The sequence below is a fragment of the Bos grunniens genome, chromosome 2 (genome assembly GCF_055505025.1).
Source record: "Bos grunniens cultivar Pamir isolate PY7600 chromosome 2, Bosgru_T2T1.0, whole genome shotgun sequence".
NCBI lineage: Eukaryota > Metazoa > Chordata > Mammalia > Artiodactyla > Bovidae > Bos > Bos grunniens.
Window position 1 is genome coordinate 15427217 of NC_141166.1, and position 21618 is coordinate 15448834.

Consider the following 21618-nt stretch of genomic DNA (forward strand, 5'->3'; position numbering starts at 1 on the left):
AATAAGTTTTTTTTTCCTGTAGCATAAAAATCTGCGCTTCAGGATTCAACAGACTCTTAGAAAGCATTTTCTGCCTCCTGCTGGTTGTGGAAGCGTTTTCCCTAGAAAAAGAGATGCTTGAAGAAGTGGCAGTTGGTGAGAGGTCAGGTGAATGTGGCAGGTGAGACAAAACTTTGTAGCCCAGCTCGTTCACCTTTGAAGCATTAGTTGTACGGCAGTCAGGCATCGTCTTGGAGAAGAATCGGGCCGTTTCATTGACCAGTGCTGCTGCGGCATTGTCGTTTTCAGCGCATCTCATCTACTTGCTGAGCATACTTCTCAGATGTTGTGGTTTCACCGGGATTCAGAAAGCTATAGTTGATCAGACAGGCAGCAGACCACCAAACAGTGACCATGATCCTTTTTTGGTGTAAGTTGGCTTTGGGAAATGCTTTGGAAGCTTATTCATGGTCCAGCTACTGAGCTGGTCATCATCAGTTGAAAATCCACTTTTTGTCTCATATCACATCTAATCAAGAAATGATTCATTGTTGTTGCATATAATAAGAGAAGATGACACTTCTAAACAACAATTTTTTTTAATTTGAGGCACCCACCTATTGTGTTTTTTCACCTTTCCAATTTGCTTCAAATGCCAAATAACCATAAAATGGTCAACATTGAGTTTTTCACCAACTTGTCATGTAGTTAGATTTAAGAGGATAAGTTTCCACGGATCCTCTCGATTGATATTGTCAACATCCGATGGCTGGCCACTGTGCTCCTTATCTTCAAGGTTCTTGTCTCCTTTGCAAAACTTCTTTTAAAAAAAAAAAAAAATCAGGCATTTATAAACAAGAAAGCGTACATTAATTACATAAAAATAGTTTTCGAATAGTAGAGTAGGTCATTAGAGTATTGTCATTAGCAGCAACAAAGGAGAGAAGGGATGGTGATGTGGACATTCCTCGCGAGTACCAGGGGGCAAAACTTCTTGAACACACTGCACTGTACATTCGTTAGCAGTTCCTGGGCCAAATGCGTTGCTGATGCTGCAAGTTGTCTCCACCACTTTACAACCCATTTTGAACTCGAATAAGAAAATAGCTCAAATTTGCTTTTTGTCCAACATCATTTCTCTAGTCTAAAATAAATATAAAATAAACAGCAAGTAATAAAACAGGAGCTGGTGATGGACAGGGAGGCCTGGCGTGCTGCGGTCCATGGGGTTGCAAAGAGTCGGACACGACTGAGCGACTGAACTGAACTTAATAAGTCATTAGCAAAAAAACAAAGTGATAAATGCACATTAAAGTGATGTATAACATAACCACATTTATTTAAGAATGTATTCCAATATCAGGCGGCAAAGTTCAACAGTGCAAAACAGCAATCACTTTTGCACCAACCTAATCCCCAGTCAGCTTAAGGAGTCAGCAGGGATTTGTCTCTGGTGAAAACACCAGAGGAAACATTTAAGAGGAGCTTTCAGTTGCCTCAGAGGCTAAGAATGACTTCTAAATGTTCCAGCTTGAAGCAGCTATGGATTAAACATGTGAGCTGCTGTTGTGCCTTCCTCTTGGCCTCAAGTCTTTTTTTTTTTTTTTTTGGCTATGCTGGGTCTTCATTGCTACGTGCAGGCTTTTCTCTAGTGACAGCTACTCTCTGGTTGGGGTACAAGAGCTTCTCATTGCAGTAGCTTCTCATTACAGACTATGGGCTCTAGGAGCACAAGCTCAGTAGTTGTGGCATATGGGCTTAATTACTCTTCTGCATGTGGGATCTTCCCAGACCAGGGACTGAACCCATGTCTCCTGCACTGACAGGCAGATTCTCAACCACTGGACCACCAGGGAAGCCCTGCCCTCAAGTCTCAGGATGCCAAACAGGATTATGGGCTTATATCTGGCTCTAGTGTTGGTTTGCAAAATCATGAACCTGTTTTATGTCCTAGGAGAGTGTGATCACAAGAGAGATGGTGGAGATGCTCTTTTCTGATGATCCTGACCTGCAGTTAGCAACCACACAGAAATTCCGGAAACTGCTCTCCAAAGGTACAAAGCCTAGACTTCCCCAGGGAGGCCCTGCATGACTTAGCCTCTTGTTTCCTCTCACTGACCTCATCAACTACTGCCCTTCACTCATTCTGCTCTAGCCCTGCTGGCTGTGGCATCCTTGGACAAGCCAGGCACATTCTTACCTTTGCATGGGCTGTTCCCTCTGCTTGATACCCTTTAGTTGCAGATATCTGTGTGACAGGGCTTCCCTGGTGGCTCAGTGGTAAAGAGTCCATCTGCCAATGTAGGAGAAGCAGGTTCGATCACTGGGTCCGGAAGATCCCCTGGAGAAGGAAATAGCAACCAACTCTAGTATTCTTCTTGCCTGGAAAATCTCATGGACAGAGGAGCCTGGCAGGCTATATTCCATCGGGTTGCAAAAGAGTCAGACACGACTCAGCAACTAAAGAACAACAATCTGTGTGACAGCTGCTTCATTTCTGTGGTTAGATCCTGCCTTTCTCAGCAAAGCCTACCCTCACACCATATCTAAAATTGCAGCTCCCCCACCCCCTGCAGCATTTTTAATCTCCTTACCTGGCCCTACGTATTTTATTTCCTATTACACTTATTACCTTCAAACATAACAGTATTTCTTCTCACTAGGATATAAGCTCTATGAGGACAGAGACTTTTGGTTTGATTCACTGTTGTATTCTTGGTACCCAGAACCACGTCTGGCACACATTTTTTGCTCAGTAAAAATTTGATGTATGATGGGAAAAATATTTTCTTTTCTCCCAAGGACTTTTGTCCTTTGACCTTGGGAGGACTTTTCTTCCTCCCAAGAAAAGAATGCTGATCTTAGAAGGGAAGTGTTTAGACTAGCATTGCACCTACTTTGGTCATCTCTCTCGTACTTTCTTGCTTGCTTAGGTAGGTAAGGTTATTTACTTGCTTAGATTTAGAAAGCCAAAGGTGAGCATACTTAGATTAGGATTGGCTTTACTCTTTAGATTCTCAACTATTTGATACAGTTTGAAAATGACCTGCTATTGTTAAAACTACCTCACCAGAAGGAAGCTTGGGAGTGTTTATAAGGATGGTGGGGAGTATGTAGGAAGGATGGTGGACTGACCCCAGTGAATGCATCACCCAGCCCTTCTCCTGACTTCTCCTCTCTTTCCTTTGTCCCTCTCCCAGAGCCCAGTCCTCCAATAGACGAAGTTATCAACACTCCAGGAGTGGTGGATCGGTTTGTGGAGTTTCTGAAGAGGAATGAGAATTGTACCTTACAGGTGAGGCCCAGGGTGGAGAGGTACCAGATGAATGCTCTTTTTGCCAAGAAATTGCTATGGCACGCTTCTGCAGACACAGCTCTGAGAATGAAACATTTAAGGGGATGCTGTTACCTCAGAGGACTTGGCCTCAAGTAAGAGAGCCACAAACTCTTCCCCAAAACAGTCTCAAAGGAAAGATACCAGAATATGACAGGTTCATTATTCAGAGGTTGTAATATAGAATAAATATGTATATATGTATGTACGTATGTATACATATACATACACAAAACGTTCTAGTCCATTTCTAATTCTGGAGTGAACCACTTTCCTTCTCTGGGTCTCTTTTATCACAAATGAGTGATGAGCCACTGTACGAGAACTTATTAGAAATTTGGCTGAAAGGGTCCTTGAGAGACATCTCACTTTTATCCTGGTTTCAGAAACGAATAAAGTGAAGTGCAGGAAATCAAAACATGGCTTGCCGCAACCCACTCCAGTATTATTGCCTGGCAAATCCCATGGACAGAGGATCCTGGCAGGCTTCAGTCTTTTGGGTCGCAAAAGAGTCAGACATGACTTAGCGACTCAGCAGCAACAACCTACTGAGGTGGTGGGGGAATAGTAAAGATTTGGTGTTGCTCCCAGGTTTCACTACTTTTCTTTCATTCTTTCTCCTTCTCCTAACTCTTTCAACCTCTCTGCCTCTAGGAAAAACAAACAAACAAACAAAAAAAACGTGGCTTGCCCAAGGACTCATGGGGGCTGTGGTGGTGCAGGACCAGACCTGGGACCATGGAAGCCTAGCTCTGTCCTCCTATTATGTTATGTCACTGCCAGTAATTCTTCCTTTCTTTTAAAGGAGAAGAGGGAAAGGCTTGTGTTGTTGTTGTTTTTTTTTTTTTTCAAGTCAGGGGCAGGAGACGTAGCTGCTCTGAGCCAGCTGGTAGGCACGGCTGCTCTGTCTGGAATGACCTCTCAGTCATGGCTTTAATCTCACTTTCAGTTTGAAGCTGCCTGGGCTCTAACAAACATTGCCTCTGGAACCTCTCAGCAGACCAAAATTGTCATTGAAGCAGGGGCCGTCCCCATTTTTATAGAGCTGCTTAACTCGGACTTTGAGGATGTACAGGAACAGGTAATACCCAAATTTGACTTAATTCTTGATGATGTCAGCGGTATAATAAAAAATGTATTTTGTCTTTATCCCCAGTTAAGAGGTTAAGAGCAAAGAGCTCCTAAAAACCTTGGGATTTTCTTAGTGATCCAAGCGTCTTCTGTTATCCCTAAAGAGCACGTTTGCAACACACCTGAGTGTGTGCTCATGAGATGACTCAGGGTGGGGCCCTAGATAGCTTCAGGAAGGGAGGGCTAGTGATCAGAAAGACCAAACTTGGGATTAGAGAATAGGAACTTTTAACCCCACCCCACCCCCACTCTTCCCACCCCTCCTCCCCAGCCTCCCTAGGGATGTTACAGGGGGTAAATATTGGGTTATAAAAATCTTGAACAGTGAGATTCAGAGAGCATCTGGGTTGGTGCACACTCACTGTGCTGGGAAGGTGACCTGCCTGGAGAGGGCACAGGCGTTCTGTGCAGCCCCTACTCTTTGCCCCATGCCTTGCCCTCTGCATCTCTTCCATTTAGCTCTTCCTGAGTTGTATCTATTAAACTGCTAAACATGAGTACAGTTTTCCTGAGTTCTGTAAATCATTGCAGAATGTGGAACTCCTGAATTTATAGCCAGTTGGTAAAAAGTATAGGTGGCACCTGGGAGTTGTAACTAGTATCTAAGTGAGGCCAGTCTTGTGGGACTGAGCCCCCTACCACTGAATTGATGTGGCTTTCCTGGTAGCTCAGTTGGTAAAGAATCTGCCAGCGATGCAAGAGACCCCAGTTCGATTACTGGGTTGGGAAGATTCCCCTGGAGAAGGGAACAGCTACCCACTCCAGTATTCTGGCCTAAGAGAATTCCATGGACTGTATAGTCCATGTGGTCACAAAGAGTCAGACACAACTGAGCAACTTTCACTTTTCACTGACACGGTATCAGAGAATTGATGTAGAAGAAAACTGCACATGTTGGGTGTCAGGTGGTATTGGGAAAAAGACACCACAGTACCCATTTTTCAACATCTATGGATCACAAAAACCCTACTTCCATTTCTTCCGCTGGAGTTTTACTGGTTGACTAGAAGTGGAGTGGTACTGGGGATTTTTCCTCTACTAAGACATTAGGGTTGGTCCTATGAGACTACAAGAATGCAAGTTTCCCATCATTTTCTCCTTTTATGGGAGATGAGGAGGTGAGGATAAGGAGGTTTTTGGTTTGGCTTCTCTGGCTGCAAGACAGTGGCAGCCTGCTTTCCCCCCTGAACCCAGGAATTCTCAGAGGAAAAGTCCTCACAGAGCAAGCATGCAATAAGGATGTCAGCAAGGAGGGCGCCTGAGCTTATTGGGTATGTTTCAGGCCGTGGCAGGGTGTTCGTCCTGGTCACCGCCGTGTGTCACTCTGGGTGCTCACAGAAGCCGCTTAGGCTCTGTGGCTGACAGTTCCATCCTCGCTTTTTTAGGCAGTCTGGGCACTGGGAAACATAGCTGGAGACAGCTCCGTTTGCCGAGATTACGTCTTGAACTGTTCCATCCTCAATCCTTTGTTAACGTGAGTAATTACTGTCATTTGCACCTGGGGCATCTGTAGGGCAGCCATGTAGCAGATCTTTGGGGGACAGTTGACCTTAAGATGATGAGTAAATCCAAAAATGCTAACTAAAAGTGCATTCTGGTTGACAGAGTAAAAGTTATCTTCTGAGAGTAAGAGCCTTGTGCCACTGGCCTGTGTCTTTTGCTTCTGAGCCAGAGGACAGAGGGAGAAGTAGCCCATCTGGAAAAACCTAACCTTCTCTGCAAAATGCATTGATTTTCTATGGGTTTATGCATAGGTACATTGGAGAGCTCTGTTGTAAACCACAGATCTAAGACCCCATGCAGGGTCATATTGATGCTCCCATCCCTTCCTCTATGCCCTTAAAGTAGAGCTACATCTAAACCAAAGCAGAAGGAGGAGTTTTTCTTCAGAAGTCACAACCTCGTAAGCTACTATTAGAACTCTTTCGTGGGCCTGTCACAGAAAATCAATCCGTACTGCATAGCTAAAGCCCTCACACTAAAACTTCATTTAGCATGCTTATTCAAGGTCCAGCTCTCTGTCCTTATTAGCTATGGGCTTAACAACCACATCTGGTCCTAATCCCCTATGAAGATGTAGGTTGGCCCCCTGGACCAAACTAACTCACTTAAATTATGGGTAGGAAAAGACAGTGAGGCGGCTAGAGTCGTAGGGTCTGGTTGGATGTGCTCCAGGGGCTCATAGACAACGGCTCTATGCAAAGGGCATCATTGGTCAGGATCTGGCTTCTGTGTCTCCTTCAGACTCCTTACCAAGTCCACACGACTGACAATGACCCGGAATGCGGTCTGGGCCCTGTCAAACCTCTGCCGAGGAAAGAACCCACCCCCAGAGTTTGCAAAGGTAAGAGAGCTTCTTACCAGTTCCTGAGTAATAGCAGGTTCCTTCATATGGAGGAATTTTGACATAGGAGTTTTCAAGTCTTTGGGGAACCCTCAGAGTCTCAATCCACGGGAAACTCAAAGAGGCAATCATCAGTGAAGTAGGTGATCTCATGTGCCAGGGTGGTAAAGTGAAAATGTGGGCCTAATGGCTTAATGTAGTAGAAATCTCTGGGCCTTAGACTTACGCAGTAGAGGAGGGCTCGGACATGTTAGGAAGTTAGTGGTAGAGCTGATGTAACCCTGTCCCCCTATGAACCCCTCTCTCTCTGCTTCCAATAGGTCTCCCCCTGTTTGCCCGTGCTGTCTCGCCTACTCTTCAGCAGCGACTCAGACTTGCTGGCAGATGCTTGCTGGGCCCTCTCTTATCTATCTGATGGCCCCAATGAGAAGATCCAGGCAGTCATAGACTCTGGAGTCTGCCGGAGATTGGTCGAGCTTCTCATGTGAGTGATCCTAGTTAGAAAGGGTGCAGATTCCAAGCTCAGAGCTGCAGTCAGCAGTCTGCTGCCCTGTGCAAAGGTCTGGACCCATGAGTGCTACAGGCCTCGGTGGTCAGCAGAGCTAAAAGCTTGGTGCTGGGCCTCTGCTGACCACATCTCCCTCCTCTGTAGGCACAACGATAACAAAGTGGCTTCTCCTGCTCTGAGAGCTGTGGGTAACATCGTCACCGGGGATGACATCCAGACCCAGGTAAGGAGGAGGAGGAGAGCTGTCTGTGGGCAAAATCCTTCCCTGCCGTAGACTTTAGTCCTGGGGGAGGCAGTGTGATCTAGGAGAGAAAGCATAGGCTTGAAGGAAAAATTCCAACTCTGCCACTCTGTATGATTTGTGGGCAACTTGGTTGCCTTTACTTTTTGTATAAATTGGAAGCAAGTCATTATCCATTGGGTGCTATTGAAGAAAAACTGAATGGAATAACTTGACTTACTACCTGGGACATGGTAAAGTCCCAGCTTTTCTGTTATGGTACCTTTGAAATACTAAAATCTTTGGAGCCTCACCCCTACTTCCTAACTAAACCTTTAGGATCCCATGGGTAACCTCATGTTAGTCCTCTGTTAGTAGTAAGTATAGTTCAGTGCCATTAAGTGCATTCACATTGTCATTTAACCATCACAATCATCCATCTCCACAACTTTTGCATCATTCAGAACTGAAACTCCGTGCTCTTCAAATAATAACTTCCCGTTTCCCCTTCCCGTCATCCCCTGGTAACTACCACATTACTTTCTGTCTCTTGGGAGTTTGACTCCTCTAGAAACCTCGCGTAAGCCAAACCATATATGTTTGTTCTTTTGTTTCAACTTACTTTACTTAGCATGTTTTCAAAGTTCATTTCATATTTTAGTATGTCACACCTTCATTCCTTTCGGTGGCTGAATAATATTCCTCGGTACACCTGTGCCGCATTTGGTTTATTCGTTCATCTGTTGATCGACATTTGGGTTGCTTTCACCTTTTGGCTAGTGTGAGTAATGTTGCATTGACTGTTGGCATACAAATCTCTGTTTGAGTCCCTGCTTTCAGTTCTTTGGGATATATACCCAGAAGTGGAATTACTGGGTCATGGGGTAATTTTATGTTTAAAGATTTTGAGGAACCACCATACTGTTTAGCACAATGGCTGTACCATTTTACATTCCCACCAGCAATGTGCCAGGTTCCAGTTTCTCCACATCTTTACCAACAGTTTCTACCATCTTTTTACCATCTTTACCAACAATTGTATTGCCTGGGTTTTTTAAGAATAAAAATATTTTTATAATAAATTTTTATATATAATAATTTTAAGACTATCCTAGAGACTTCCCTGGGGTCTGGAGGTTAAGAACCTGCCTTCTAATGCAGGGGACTCGGGTTCAGTCCCTAGTTGAGGAACTAAGATCCCACATGCTGTGGGGCAACTAAGCCTGGATGCTGCAATGAAGACCCAGCACGGCCAGAAAAACAGAATAACTGCCCTATGAAGTGTGAAGCTGTATCACTGAGGTTTTGACTTGCACTTCCGTACTGAGTAACGGTGTCTGGCATCTTTCATGTGCTTGGGGCCCTGCCTGTTTTCTTCGGAGAAATGTCTGTTTACGTCCTTTGCCAATTTTAAACTATGTTCAGCTTTTTTTTTTTTTTTTTTTAATGTATTCTGGATATTCGTCTTTATCAGATATATGATTTGAATATACTTTCTCCCATTCTGTGACTTGTGTAATTCACTCTGTTTAAAGATGTCTTTCGGTGCACAAAAGTTTTACATTTTGATTAAGTCCAATTTATCTCAATTTGTCTTTTGGTGTTCTAGGTCATTCTTAACTGTTCAGCCCTCCCTTGCCTCCTCCACCTCCTGAGCAGCTCCAAGGAGTCAATCCGAAAGGAAGCTTGTTGGACCATTTCAAATATCACTGCTGGCAACAGGGCTCAGATACAGGTAGAACAAGCAGTTGGGAGATTGAGGAGCGGTGGTAGAAAGGCCTAGGATCACAAGACTTTGTGGGATATTGCCTTCTAGATGAAAAAAATTCTCTTTTGAAATTGGGATCAATGTATGCTGTTGGTCAAAGATTCTGTGGAGCAGAACCCAGGTTCTTCTGCATCACCTTATGTATATGGGAAGGACAAAGGAGAACTTTGAGGAAGGGGAATGTGTCTAAATCTTAGCTGATTTGTGTTCTGGATTTGCTTATTCTCCTTGAAATGACTTTTTTCCCTCATATCCCACCCCCGAACCCTCAATTCTTCTCAGGCTGTCATAGATGCAAACATCTTCCCTGTATTGATCGAAATCCTTCAGAAAGCAGAGTTCCGTACAAGGAAAGAAGCAGCCTGGGCCATCACCAATGCCACATCAGGAGGAACCCCTGAACAAATCAGGTACCATAGTCCTTCCCATTGTTTGAGTGATATGTTTACTCTACCTGTCAGCTTATGTTAACTGCCTTTGCTGGGATAGGTCTACCCCTGTTCAGTAGGGTTTAACTGATAAGCTGCTAGAGTGTAGCCTCTTTTCCCTCCTAAAGAATGGACACTTAAGACACAGACATTCATCTCTCCTCTGTCTCTTTCTACCCACAAGAGAATTTAAATCTGTATAATTCACAATTACTCATACAAATGAAAGAGAACCATGCGATGGCTCATTCAGGGCAGTTGCCTTGAGAAATCATTTTTGACAGTGATACTTGGGAGAAGTAAATAGGAAAGCTGTTTTGTGTGAAGATGCTCTTTGATTCTGCTTTCCATTATGAACTTGAGTTGGAGTGATGGGAATTAGAGAAGTACCTTGCCTTCAGCTTGTAGCTTAGGAAGGGGGAGTATATTCAGCATATTATAAAACCTTAGGAGAAAAGGATAGCTTTTGAGGATATAGGTTTGTGAATGGCATTTTGGACAGGAAAAGGCCTAAGTAAAAGTACAAAAATCAGAAACCTAGAGACATTCACATGTTTGACTGGAATGTAATATTCTTGGAAGGGAATAATGTGAGATGAAGCTAAAAAAGCCTAGGAGCCTGATTGTATTGAGAGTAGAGCTTGGACTGTGAAAATTTTAAGCAGGGAAATGATGTTTCAGAGTAGGTAGTACTGCTACAGGGACACATTACAGACCAGGAGGAGAAATCTGTGGCAGCCTTCTACATGGAAATGAGCTAAACCAGTAGTATTGACGGGGTGAAGAGACTGAAATAAAGCCTGGGTGTTTATGAGGGCTCAGGCAGAGTGAATTGCTAAGAGCATTGATATGTGTGAAGGAGACCCAGGGACCCCGAGCACCGGCCTGGCACCTGCCTTATCTTGTCTTGATTTAGAACTTAACTGGTCTCTGCCCTTCAGGTACCTGGTCTCCCTGGGCTGCATCAAACCCCTGTGCGACTTGCTGACTGTGATGGATTCAAAGATTGTGCAAGTGGCCCTCAATGGACTGGAGAACATCCTTCGGCTTGGAGAGCAAGAGGGCAAGCGCAGTGGCTCAGGGGTCAATCCCTATTGTGGGCTCATCGAGGAAGCCTATGGTATGTGCCTTCTCCCCAAACTAATGTCTGTCATAAGTAGAGTTCAGTTCTAGTTCAGAACCTCTGAAGTAGTATATGTATGTGAGGGTATGTGGTCAGCATTGAATGCAAAGTTTTATCCCACAAGTTCCATTTCTTCTGAGGAGCAATAGATCAGTTCTCTTTCTGATAGGCTGTACCCAGTAAGTAGGTTATGGTACAGATGCAAAAATAAAGCTCCAGAATTGATAATAGGATAAGGAGCTGGAAGGCATGTTTTCAGCTGAGTTTCTAGCAAGTTCCTTTCTTTTGTTTTTCCATTATAAACAAGCTTATTACAAGATACTTGTAAGTTCTCTGTGCTGTACAGGAGGTCCTTGTTGTTCATCTATTTTGTTAATAGTAGTTTGTATCTAAGGCTTCCCGGGTGGCACAGTGGTAAAGAATCCTCCTGCCAATGCAAGAGATGCGGTTTGATCCCTGGGTCATAAAGAGTCCCTGGAGGAGGAAATGGCAACCACTCCAGTATTCTTGCCTGGAAAATTCTGTGAACAGGGGAGCCTGGCAGGCTACAGTCCATGGGATCCAACTGAGCAACTCGTGTGTGTGTGTGTGTGTGTGTGTGTGTGCGCATGCACGCACAGATACACACACACAATTTGTATCTGCTAATCCCAAACTCATAATTATCCCTCTCCACCTTTCCCCCTTTATTAACCATAAGTTTGTGTTCTGTGAGTCTCTGTTTTATAAATAAGTTCACTTCTATCAATCTTTTTTAGATTCCCCATATGTGATATCATATGATAATTGTCTTTGTCTGATTTGCTTTACTTAGTACGATTATGTCTGGGTCCATCCATGTTGCTGCAAATGGCATTATTTTATTCTTACTTGGTGCTGAGTAATTTTCCATGGTAAATGTACACCACATCTTCTTTACCCATTCATCTGTTGATGGACACTCAGGTGGCTTCCATGTCTTGGCTATAGTAAATAGTGCTGCTATGAACATTGGGGTGTATATATCTTTTCAAAGTAGTTTTCTCCAGATATATGCCCAGGAGTGGGATTGCTGGATCATATGGTAGGTCTATTTTTAGTTTTTCAAGGAACCTCCATAGTGGCTGCACCAGTTTACATTCCCACCAACAGTACAGGAGGGTTCCCTTTTCTCCATAGCCTCTCCAGCATTTATTATTTGTAGACTTGGTTTGTTTTTGGTTTTTTATTTGTCATACCTCTTGGCTTGTGGGATTTAGGCCTTGGTAGTGAGACTGCTCGATCCTAACCATTGGACTTCCAGGGAATTCCCCTGAAGACTTTTTGCTGATGGCCATACTGACTGGTGTGAAGTGATACCCTCATTATAGTTTCGATTTCCATTTCTCTAATAGTTAGTGATGTTGAACATCTTTTCTTGTGCCTCTAGGCCATCTATATGTCTTTGAAGAAATATCTGTGTAAGTCTTCTGCTCATTTTTTGATTGGGTTGGGCTTTTTGTTGTTATTATTGAGCCATGTGAGCTGTTAATAATGTTTTAGAAATTAAGCCCTTGTCAGTTGCAAATATTTTCTTCCATTGTACAGGTTATCTTTTTGTTTTGTTTATGGTTTCCTTGGCAAGTTCTGTTAGGGGTACTGGATTGACTCACTGCTCATCTCCAAGAGATTCAGAATGGTTAACAATTTGCCCAGGTTAAACCACTGATTAATAACTGACATTTTAGTTGTTTTCCTTTGGAGTTATGTAATTTTAACTAAAGATCGCAGCTCTCCTCTTTCAGATCAAAGAGAGACCTAATCATATTACTTGTGTTTATAAATGCTAATATACCTCAGGGAAGGCAAAATACATTCATGTTTTATGGACCCATAGTAAAGCACTCCAAGTTCATTCATCTCCCTACTTCCTTCTTGCCACCATAGGCTTGGATAAAATTGAGTTTCTGCAGAGCCATGAGAACCAGGAGATCTACCAGAAGGCCTTCGACCTCATTGAGCACTACTTTGGTGTAGAAGATGATGATAGCAGCCTGGCTCCCCAAGTGGATGAGACGCAACAGCAGTTCATCTTCCAGCAGCCTGAGGCTCCCATGGAGGGCTTCCAGCTATAATGTCTGCCTCCAGGGAGGGGAGGGGATGGGAAGCACCACCAACCAGCGGAAGAGCAGCCCTCTGGTGGGCGGGAAACCAGCCCCACCACCATCAGCCACCACACACCTCTGCTGCCCTGGAAACTGTGCTCTTGACCTGCTCCGACCCCTTCCCTGGAGGGAGCACCCTCTGGACAGACAGAACCATCTGAGGCTCACGTTTGGGTTTTGTGACAAGAAGGGGACGTGTTGGGTTTTTCTTCCTTACACTATATTTTGGCTGCACATATGTCTTTAACCCAGGAGCCCAGGGGTAGACAAAGGAGGACTGAGGTAACCAATTTTGCACCTTTTTTTTTTTTTTAATTTTTATTTTTTTCTTCTTTAGTGGTGACTTCCTTCCCTATTATCTTCCTTCATCCTTCCCAGTCCTCTGCCCTGATCTGTGTAACTCTTATCTTGGGTACTTGAGCAGATGGAATATTCCAGAGGTGGGGGGTGGGAGGGGATGGGAGAAATCCAAAACAAAGTGTTCTTGCTCTGACAGAATATTAATCTTGTATGCTTGGATTGAATTATTTAATTTTTTCTTTTGCACATTTTTTCTTGTATTAAGATTGCTCTTTCCCAGAGCCATGAGTTCCTGGTATTAAGAAACCCAGCTGCCAGCATTGTCTGGGACTAGAGACTGAGGGGGAGGTCACCGTGAGAGAAAGGCCCCTCCCTTCCTCTAACCCCTTGCCCAGACCTCTTTAGTTTGGGAGATCCCCTTCACTCTGCTGGGGCATGTGCACCAGTGGGAGTGAGCAAGGAGGAACACAGGTCTTCAGACAGGGCTTCCCATGTGTCGCTACTGATCCCATGTTTCCTACCCACCTTCCAATGGTGCGACCTGATTTCATTTGTTTACTTGAAAATTCCCCTCAGAGTTGAAATGAACCTCTGAGGTAGCTGTATTTTCTCCTAAGCACGCGACAGAGGGCTATGGTCCTTGCTTTCTCCTGAGGAGAAAGTCCTTGCTCGGGTGACCCATAAGTTGCAGAGGAGGTTGGAGTGAGAGTGTCATGTATTGGGATAGCCAGGGGATCCTTGCCTTTGGCCTTTCTTCTCCTTCTTCTTCCTCTTCCGTAGGTGGATCATGTATATTTGACTTCCAAAGGAGAGAATGTCAAAAAGTTCTGTATTTTTTTATATTCTATATATTAGGTAGGTCAATCTTATTTGGTCTCAAGAGGAAGAACTGTCCCTGTAATTTCTGTAAGTAGGATACCGTGAGGAAGACCAAAAAGAGATGTGGAAGTTCTTTGGCTCAGGAAGCCTGAACTTGATCCATCTCTCTGCTTGGGTTCCAGGCTACCACCTGGACAAACCCTTAGCTCTGGAGCCTTCGTATCACAGGTCAGCCTAGTCTGATTGTCCCAGTACCTGAAGCGAGCAATGGCTCGAGGGCCTGGTCAAGTCTACCACTCTGGTCCTTAGTGCTGAGCATCCTGCTCGCATCAGGAAACCCAGACAGCAGTCTGCCTCCTCAGATTCAGTCTCAAATGCCCTTGTCCACGTGAGTTATCACAGGTGGCTTTCTCTCTCACTACAGAAATACAGCAGCTTCAGGACTTTTTTGAGAGTGACTGATAACTTCCTGGATTGGGATCCCTGTACATGGTTTGGATATTGCCCTTCCTGTGACACTTAAAATCCCAATGCCTTGCCTTTTCCCTTTGAGTAGAGCTACTGCAGTGCCTCACTGGCTTGCCTCTATGCATCAGTGGATTACACAGTAATGAAGTAAAGCCCAGCTGATGGGGTGAGTGGAGCAATTTGTTGGCTAAGTGTAGGCCAGTGGTGGAGCTGAAGGCACACTCTGTCTGCCCTGTCGCTGCTTCCCCACAGAGATCAGTTAGAGATGCCCTGGTCCAAGCTGTATTTTCCCTTCCCCAGAAACAATGCCATTCTTGCTCCCATTCCTACGTATCCCACCTCTGGCTCAGGTGAAATCCATGCCACTCTGCTTACGGATAAAAAGTTCAGGTCCTTTTGCCCATTGGTTTTGAATCTGCCCTCTTTTTCGAGTATTGAGATCCAACTCCAGAGGCGTTTTCTGAGAAAAATGGTTGGGACTAGTGGTTATCACTGAAAAGTGATAGCAGAGCCATACCACCTCAGTGAGTCAGATGCTCCTCTGCAGTTTGGCCATGATAATTACCAAGCCCCACTCTCCCTGGTAGGCAAGGGGCAGGACCCTCTTCACTTGGCCTGCTGACTCCATTACTCCTACAGTTCAAAAGAAAGTCACCCCACCCCTTGATCTTGTCCAACAGCCAGAGCATTTGAGTAAGAACTACTTCTTGTATCTCTAGCAATAGTTAAGTCCCTGACACTGGGGCCATATTCTTCCTTTGAGACGTACACATCCTGCCTTGCCCAGCTGTTCCTACTTTTGCTTCAGATCTGGGACATGTACTAAATAGAAGACTCTTCTGATTATCAGTTACTGCTTGAAGGCTGCTTTCTCCAAGGACTCCAAAGGCTGAAGTGTCTCCCAGGGCACAACCTGAGGACAAATTTCTCATCAGCTAACATGGCCTCTCGGAGCTTTCCTTTGTTTAGTGTCTTCCTCAGACTATGTTTTCCCATTTTATTCCTCTGACCCTCCTTTCAGTTAACAGGTGAAGTTCTTCGAGCCCCCTGAGATGGTAACATCGTCTTTTGTGTCCCCCTCTCCTTTGTTCATCTTGCGAAGCAAAATATTGTTTCTTTTTAGCCCAGGCTTGACAGTCACTCTTCGTGGACAGCCCCCCTCTGGACTGCAGACCCTGGCCCAGGTGAAGGCAGAGTTTTCTGACAGATTTCTGAATGGATGTTACAGGGATGAAGGGGCTCCCCAGCCTGCTGTAGGGAACAGCCAGAGAAGACCTGTATTTGAAAGGTTAATGGTTTGGCACACAGTTATTTGCATTTTAAAATCTCTGGTGGGTTGGTGATGTTTAGGTGTGGATTTAGGGGACAAGGAACCGTTTTCTTAGCTAAAGTGTTCAAGTACTGTTTTGAACAGCTATTCATTTTTGCCAGCCCTTCTGGACATCCCACACCCACCCATCTTTGCTAGTCTTAGAAGACTGAGCTATCCCCAGTGACTGGCTGGCCTTGGTATTGGCTGCAACCTTGTTAGAACCACACAGGTTCCATCCTCACCTGGCCAGCCTGTTTACTTCAGGCAGTGGGTACAAAGGACCCTTCCAAGGACAGATGTAGAAGACTTCAGCTTTCAGGGACCCTTTGTGTTCCCCTTTACCTAGAACCCCTAGATCTACTCCCATTCTCTTTTCCCTTGGAAGACTTTCCAACAGCTCTATTTTTTAGAGCTGAACTACACAGATTATAGCTGCTACTATGCTTAGTCAGGGAAGAGCAAAAGAAGGCTCTCGGGTACTGACTTTCCATTTCCCTCAAGCCAGACCAGTTTAATCTGAAAACTCTAGCAGAATGAACTGGACTTCCATTTTCTCACATATGCCTGCCCTCCCCCTACACTCTATTATTATAATAGAGTTACCTTTTCTAGCAAAATAGAAGGTAAGGAGATGAATGCCTATCAATACTTCCTCCTCCCACACGCCCCCTTCTTTGAAGGGCTCTCAGCTCATTTGTTCAGGCCACGTCTCTTCTCCCCAAGACTCACTTAGTTTGGTGTCCGTCATCTTGAATATTCTTCAGTAGATACATCTTTGGGGCTCATGTTCTGGATTCTCAGTTGAAGGGAGGGAGCCAGACTCTACAGGTCTCTGCAGGCACTACAGGGACCCATAGGGTGCTGGCTGGGGGCCTCCTTGGCAGGCTGGGGAAGGGTGCAAGGCTCAGTGCACGAACCATAGGAAAGGCTCACAACCATAGGAAAGGCTAGCAACATCTTCCAGGCAGGACTATCCTAGAAATAAGTACATGTGAGACTTGAGAAACTGCTCAGAGTAGGTTTCTTCCACAGCTGTTTTAGGATTGGACATTTTAGACCAATCTTGTCCAGTATTTTTTCTGTCTTTTCTATTTTTCTGTTAAGCCAGCAAGCTGAGAATTGGGCCCTACAGGGATCCATGTGGTAGGCAATAGCTGTTCTTTGGCCAAGGCCTTCATAAAGGATTCAGTCATCCCATTGACTGTTCCCTAGCCCCACCCCTAGATGAAGACCATGGTAAGGGAAGAATTTTGAGGTCAGTACAAACCAAATAAGTCTGTAAATTAAAGCTGTTAGTTTTCCTCTGAGAGGGCATTTTGCATCAGGCCTGGGCTATGTTCAGAATCAAACCTGAAAAAAAAAAAAAGAATCAAACCTGGCTGTGAGTTAGAAGAAGCACCATTAAATTTTAGACCTAGAACACCCCAGGAAAAAGGTTTGTGTAGTGTGTCATAAAGGCCGTGAGTGTGTTTGGGCCACCTTACTACTTCTGGGCCAGCCTGACTGCTGCTGTGCACATTAGCACATACCTGAACCCCTCTGCTAAACTTAAGCCCTGCATCCCTACCTAGGTCAGATGTTCAGCCTCTGGGTTTGGGAAGAGAAAACTGCCGTGGCGAGAATCCTCAAGCCCTGGAGTTGGGTATTGGCTCTTTCAGCCAGTTTTTGTGGGACTTGCCTTTGGTTGGACCACTAAAGAAGCAAATAAGGTGTGAGGTTCCAGTTACCCAAGACAGCAGAGGTCCCTCAGAAACATCTTGGGTTCCCAGCTACAGACCCTTGGAAGGTGAATCAAACCTGTTTCCGCACTGGTTTTTCTCTCCAAATTTATTTTGCTTTTAAGAACTATAAACTCTAGCTATTGTTTTCCATGTTCTCAGGGCCCCTGGGTAGACAGACAAAGCTTGATGATTTCAGAGCAGATATAGGCCAAGAAACCATGGCATTGAGTGTGCTGAGTCCAGACAAATGATATTTATATACACATCCAAATTTGAAGAGAAAATGTATTTCTTTAGGTTTCAAACACTGTAATAGATATAAAGCAAAAATAAAAACCTGTTGCAAAGTTCTAAATAGTGTTCTTTGGAGTGATCCTAGACTGTATTTCTTGGAAGTCAGTGAAGTGAAGGTGTTTAAATTTATGGCCTAACAAGTGGAATTAAGAATTGTCAACAGCCTGCTTCTGCTACAAAGCATTTTTGAAATCAGCTTTATTGAAATATAACTGACATACAGTAAATGGCACATATTTAAAATGAACAATTTGTTAAGTGTTGATAAATCTACATCCATGAAACCATCACCACAATCAAGATAGTGAACATACCTATCACCACATGCCCCTTGGGAATCCCTCCTTTCTGCCTAAAGCTCAGCAACCACTGATGAGAGTTCCGTCTCACTATGGTTTAGTTTGCATTTTCTAGAGTTTCTCTACGATTTTCACATCATTTCATCACTACTTCACAGCCCACTGAGCCCAAAGTAGTTCATAAACTACTCACTTTGGTTTACACCAATCCCTAATGTAGCAATTAGACTAGCAGCCAAAAAGTTGATACAACTCAAAAGGAAGGTTGTAGTTGGCTTGAGTGCATCTTACGTTTTAATTCATCGCCAGCATTAAAAGATGCAGCTGTATTTAAAAATAGCTGGCACTTCCCTAGTGGTCCGCTGGTAAAGAATCTGCCTTCCAATGCAGATTTGATCCCTGGTCCAGGAACTAAGATCCCACAGGCTGTAGGGCAACGAAGCCAGCAGGTCGCAAATAGAGTCCACGTGCCACAATTACTGAAACTGCTCTAGAGCCCCTGCTTGGCAACCAGTGTGCGCCGCAACTAGAGAGAAAAAAACAGCCTCCCCACCCCCAAATATCTGGCACTCCTAGGCCTGAGTTTCTGCTTGAAGACAATCTGCAAGAGTTCTATTACTGTTTACCACCATTACCAGTGGGCTCTCTGGCAGATTTTAATGTTGTTCCCATTTCCTCTTATAGCAAAGGAAAAAGTAACTTTTTAACCCATTTTTCTATCAAATTTTCTTATTCCTTGCCTGTCTGTTTTACTCATTACCTAGCAGGGCTTCCCTGAGAGCTCAGTTGGTAAAGAATCCACCTGCAATGCAGGAGACCCTGGTTTGATTCCTGAGTTGGTAAGATTCACTGGAGAAGGGATAGGATACCCACTCCAGTTTTCTTGGGCTTCCCTTATGGCTCAGCTGGTTAAAAAAAAAAGCTGGCCCTCAATGCGGGGAGGGACCTGAGTTCGATTCCTGGGTTGGGAAGATAACCTGAAGAAGGGAAAGGCTATCCTACCCACTGCAGTATTCTGGCCTGGAGAATCTGGCCATGGACTGTATAGTCCATGGGGTCGCAAAGAGTTGGACACAACTGAGCAACTCTCATAGCTGGCCCTTGGAGGCCACTGTTGACCCTTCTCCGTACATCACTCCTCTCACCCCATGCATACTTTGTTCTATTGTTTTTTATCTCTGCCTAGAACACCCTATTCTTACGCAAATCCATCAAGGCCTGATTCATATGTTACCTCAAGAGATTTCCCACATGCTTTTCTGGAAATAATGAGGGCCTTGGTTTTTAGAGACCTGAATTCCAAACCTTTTTGAGCTTGAGTTCCACCTTTTACCATTATTTCAATACTGCCTCTCAATGTTACTTGGTAGACACTGCCTAAGGGGTGGGGAAGAGCATTGCTCTGAAGTCTCTCCAACTAGGGAAAAATATTTTAACATCTTAAGAGCTCTAATATACCCATCTGAATGCGGACTTCCAAAGAATAGCAAGGAGAGATGAGAAAGCCTTCCTCGGTGATGAATGCAAAGAAATAGAGAAAACAATAGAATGGGAAAGACTAGAGATCTCCTCAAGAAAATAAGAGATACCAAGGGAACATTTCATGCAAAGATGGACACAATAAAGGACAGAAACAGTATGGACCTAACAGAAGCAGAAGATTAGAAACGTGGCAAGATACACAGAAGAACTATACAAAAAAGATCTTAACAACCCAGATAACCTCGATGGTGTGATCACTCACCTAGAGCCAGACATCCTGGTATTCGAAGTCAAGTGGGCCTTAGGAAGCATCACTATGAACAAAGCTAGTGGAGGTGATGGAATTCCAGTTGAACTATTTCAAATCCTTAAAAATGATGCCGTGAAAGTGCTGCACTCAATATGCCAGCAAAACTGGAAAACTCAGCAGTGACCACAGGACCGGAAAAGGTCAGTTCTCATTCCAATTCCAAAGAAAGGCAATGCCAAAGAATGCTCAAACTACCACACAATTACACTCATCTCACGATAGCAAAGTATTGCTCAAACTTCTCCAAGCCCAGTTTCAACAGTTCATGAACCAAGAACTTCCAGATATTCAAGCTGGTTTTAGAAAAGGCAGAGGAACCAGATATCAAATTGCCAACATCCACTGGAACATAGAAAAAGCAAGAGTTCCAGAAAAACATCTGCTATATTGACTACGCCAAAGCCTCGACTGTGTGGATCACAACAAACTGGAAAATTCTTAAAGAGATGGGAATACCAGACCACCTGACCTGCCTCCTGAGACATCAGTATGAAAGTCAAGAAGCAACAGTTAGAACTGGATATGGAACAACGGACTGGTTCCAAATTGGGAAAGGAGTACATCAAGGCTGTATATTGTCACCTTGCTTATTTAACTTATATCCAGAGTACATCATGCAAAATGCCAGGATGGATAAAGCACAAACTGGAATCAAGATTGCCAAAAGAAATATCAATAATCTCATATATGCAGATGACACCACCCTACGGCAGAAAGCAAAGAAGAACTAAAGAGGCTTTGATGAAAGTGAAAGAGGAGTGAAAAAGCTGACTTAAAACTCAACATCCAAAAAACGAAGATCATGGCATCTGGTCCCATCACTTCATGGCAAATAGATGGGGAACAATGGAAACAGTGACAGACTTTATTTTCCTGGGCTCCAAAATCACTGCAGATGGTGACTTCTAGTGAAATTAAAAGACACTTACTCCTTGGAAGAAAAGCTATGACCAACATAGACACCATATTAAAAAGCAAAGATAGTACTTTACTGACAAAGGTCCATCTAGTCAACGCTCTGTTTTTTCCAGTAGTCATGTATGGATGTGAGAGTTGGACCATAAAGAAAGCTGAGCGCCAAAGAATTGATGCTTTTCAACTATCGTGACAGTTCAAGACTCTTGAGTCATCTACAACTGCAAGGAGATCAAACCAGTCAATCCTGAAGGAAATCAGTCCTGAATATTCATTGGAAGGACTGATGCTGAAGCTGAAACTCCAATGCTTCGGCCACCTGATGCAAAGAAAGACCCTGATGCTGGGAAAGATTGAAGGCAGGAGGAGAAGGAGATGACAGAGGATGAGATGGTTGGATGGCATCACCGACTCAATGCACACGTGTTTGAGCAAGCTCCAGGAGTTGGTGATGGACAGGGAAGCCTGGTGTGCTACAGTCCATAGGGTCACAAAGAGTCTGACACAACTGAGCGACTGAACTGAAGAGCTCTAAAACAATGCCCAATTTGCAAAATAATTAAAAATATTCTCTGCCGTCTCAGCCCCCTGGGGACTGATGCTAGGCTTTAGGACTAGAGCTTTTAGCCAACAGTTCTTGCGATGTTCAGTGACTTGTAAGCAAATAAACTCAACACCTCCCCACTAATGCTGGAATACAACTCTGTCCAGACCTAGAAAGCTAAAACAAACTGCAGAGA

The 21618-nt window shown here is 44.2% G+C and overlaps 1 protein-coding gene across 1 annotated transcript in view; it reads left to right on the forward strand.

Moving 5' to 3' along the window:
* The window catches only part of KPNA6 (karyopherin subunit alpha 6), a 59447-nt gene extending 41514 nt beyond the window's left edge, over positions 1-17933 (forward strand). The window contains exons 4-14 of the mRNA XM_086333930.1: positions 1934-2033; positions 3180-3274; positions 4263-4394; positions 5830-5918; positions 6689-6788; positions 7109-7272; positions 7441-7519; positions 9126-9251; positions 9567-9694; positions 10654-10832; positions 12741-17933. Coding sequence (XP_086190056.1) covers positions 1934-2033; positions 3180-3274; positions 4263-4394; positions 5830-5918; positions 6689-6788; positions 7109-7272; positions 7441-7519; positions 9126-9251; positions 9567-9694; positions 10654-10832; positions 12741-12928 — 1380 coding nt within the window. The 3' untranslated portion in view covers positions 12929-17933. The remainder of the gene's footprint in view (positions 1-1933; positions 2034-3179; positions 3275-4262; positions 4395-5829; positions 5919-6688; positions 6789-7108; positions 7273-7440; positions 7520-9125; positions 9252-9566; positions 9695-10653; positions 10833-12740) is intronic.
* Positions 17934-21618: the final 3685 nt, after the last annotated feature.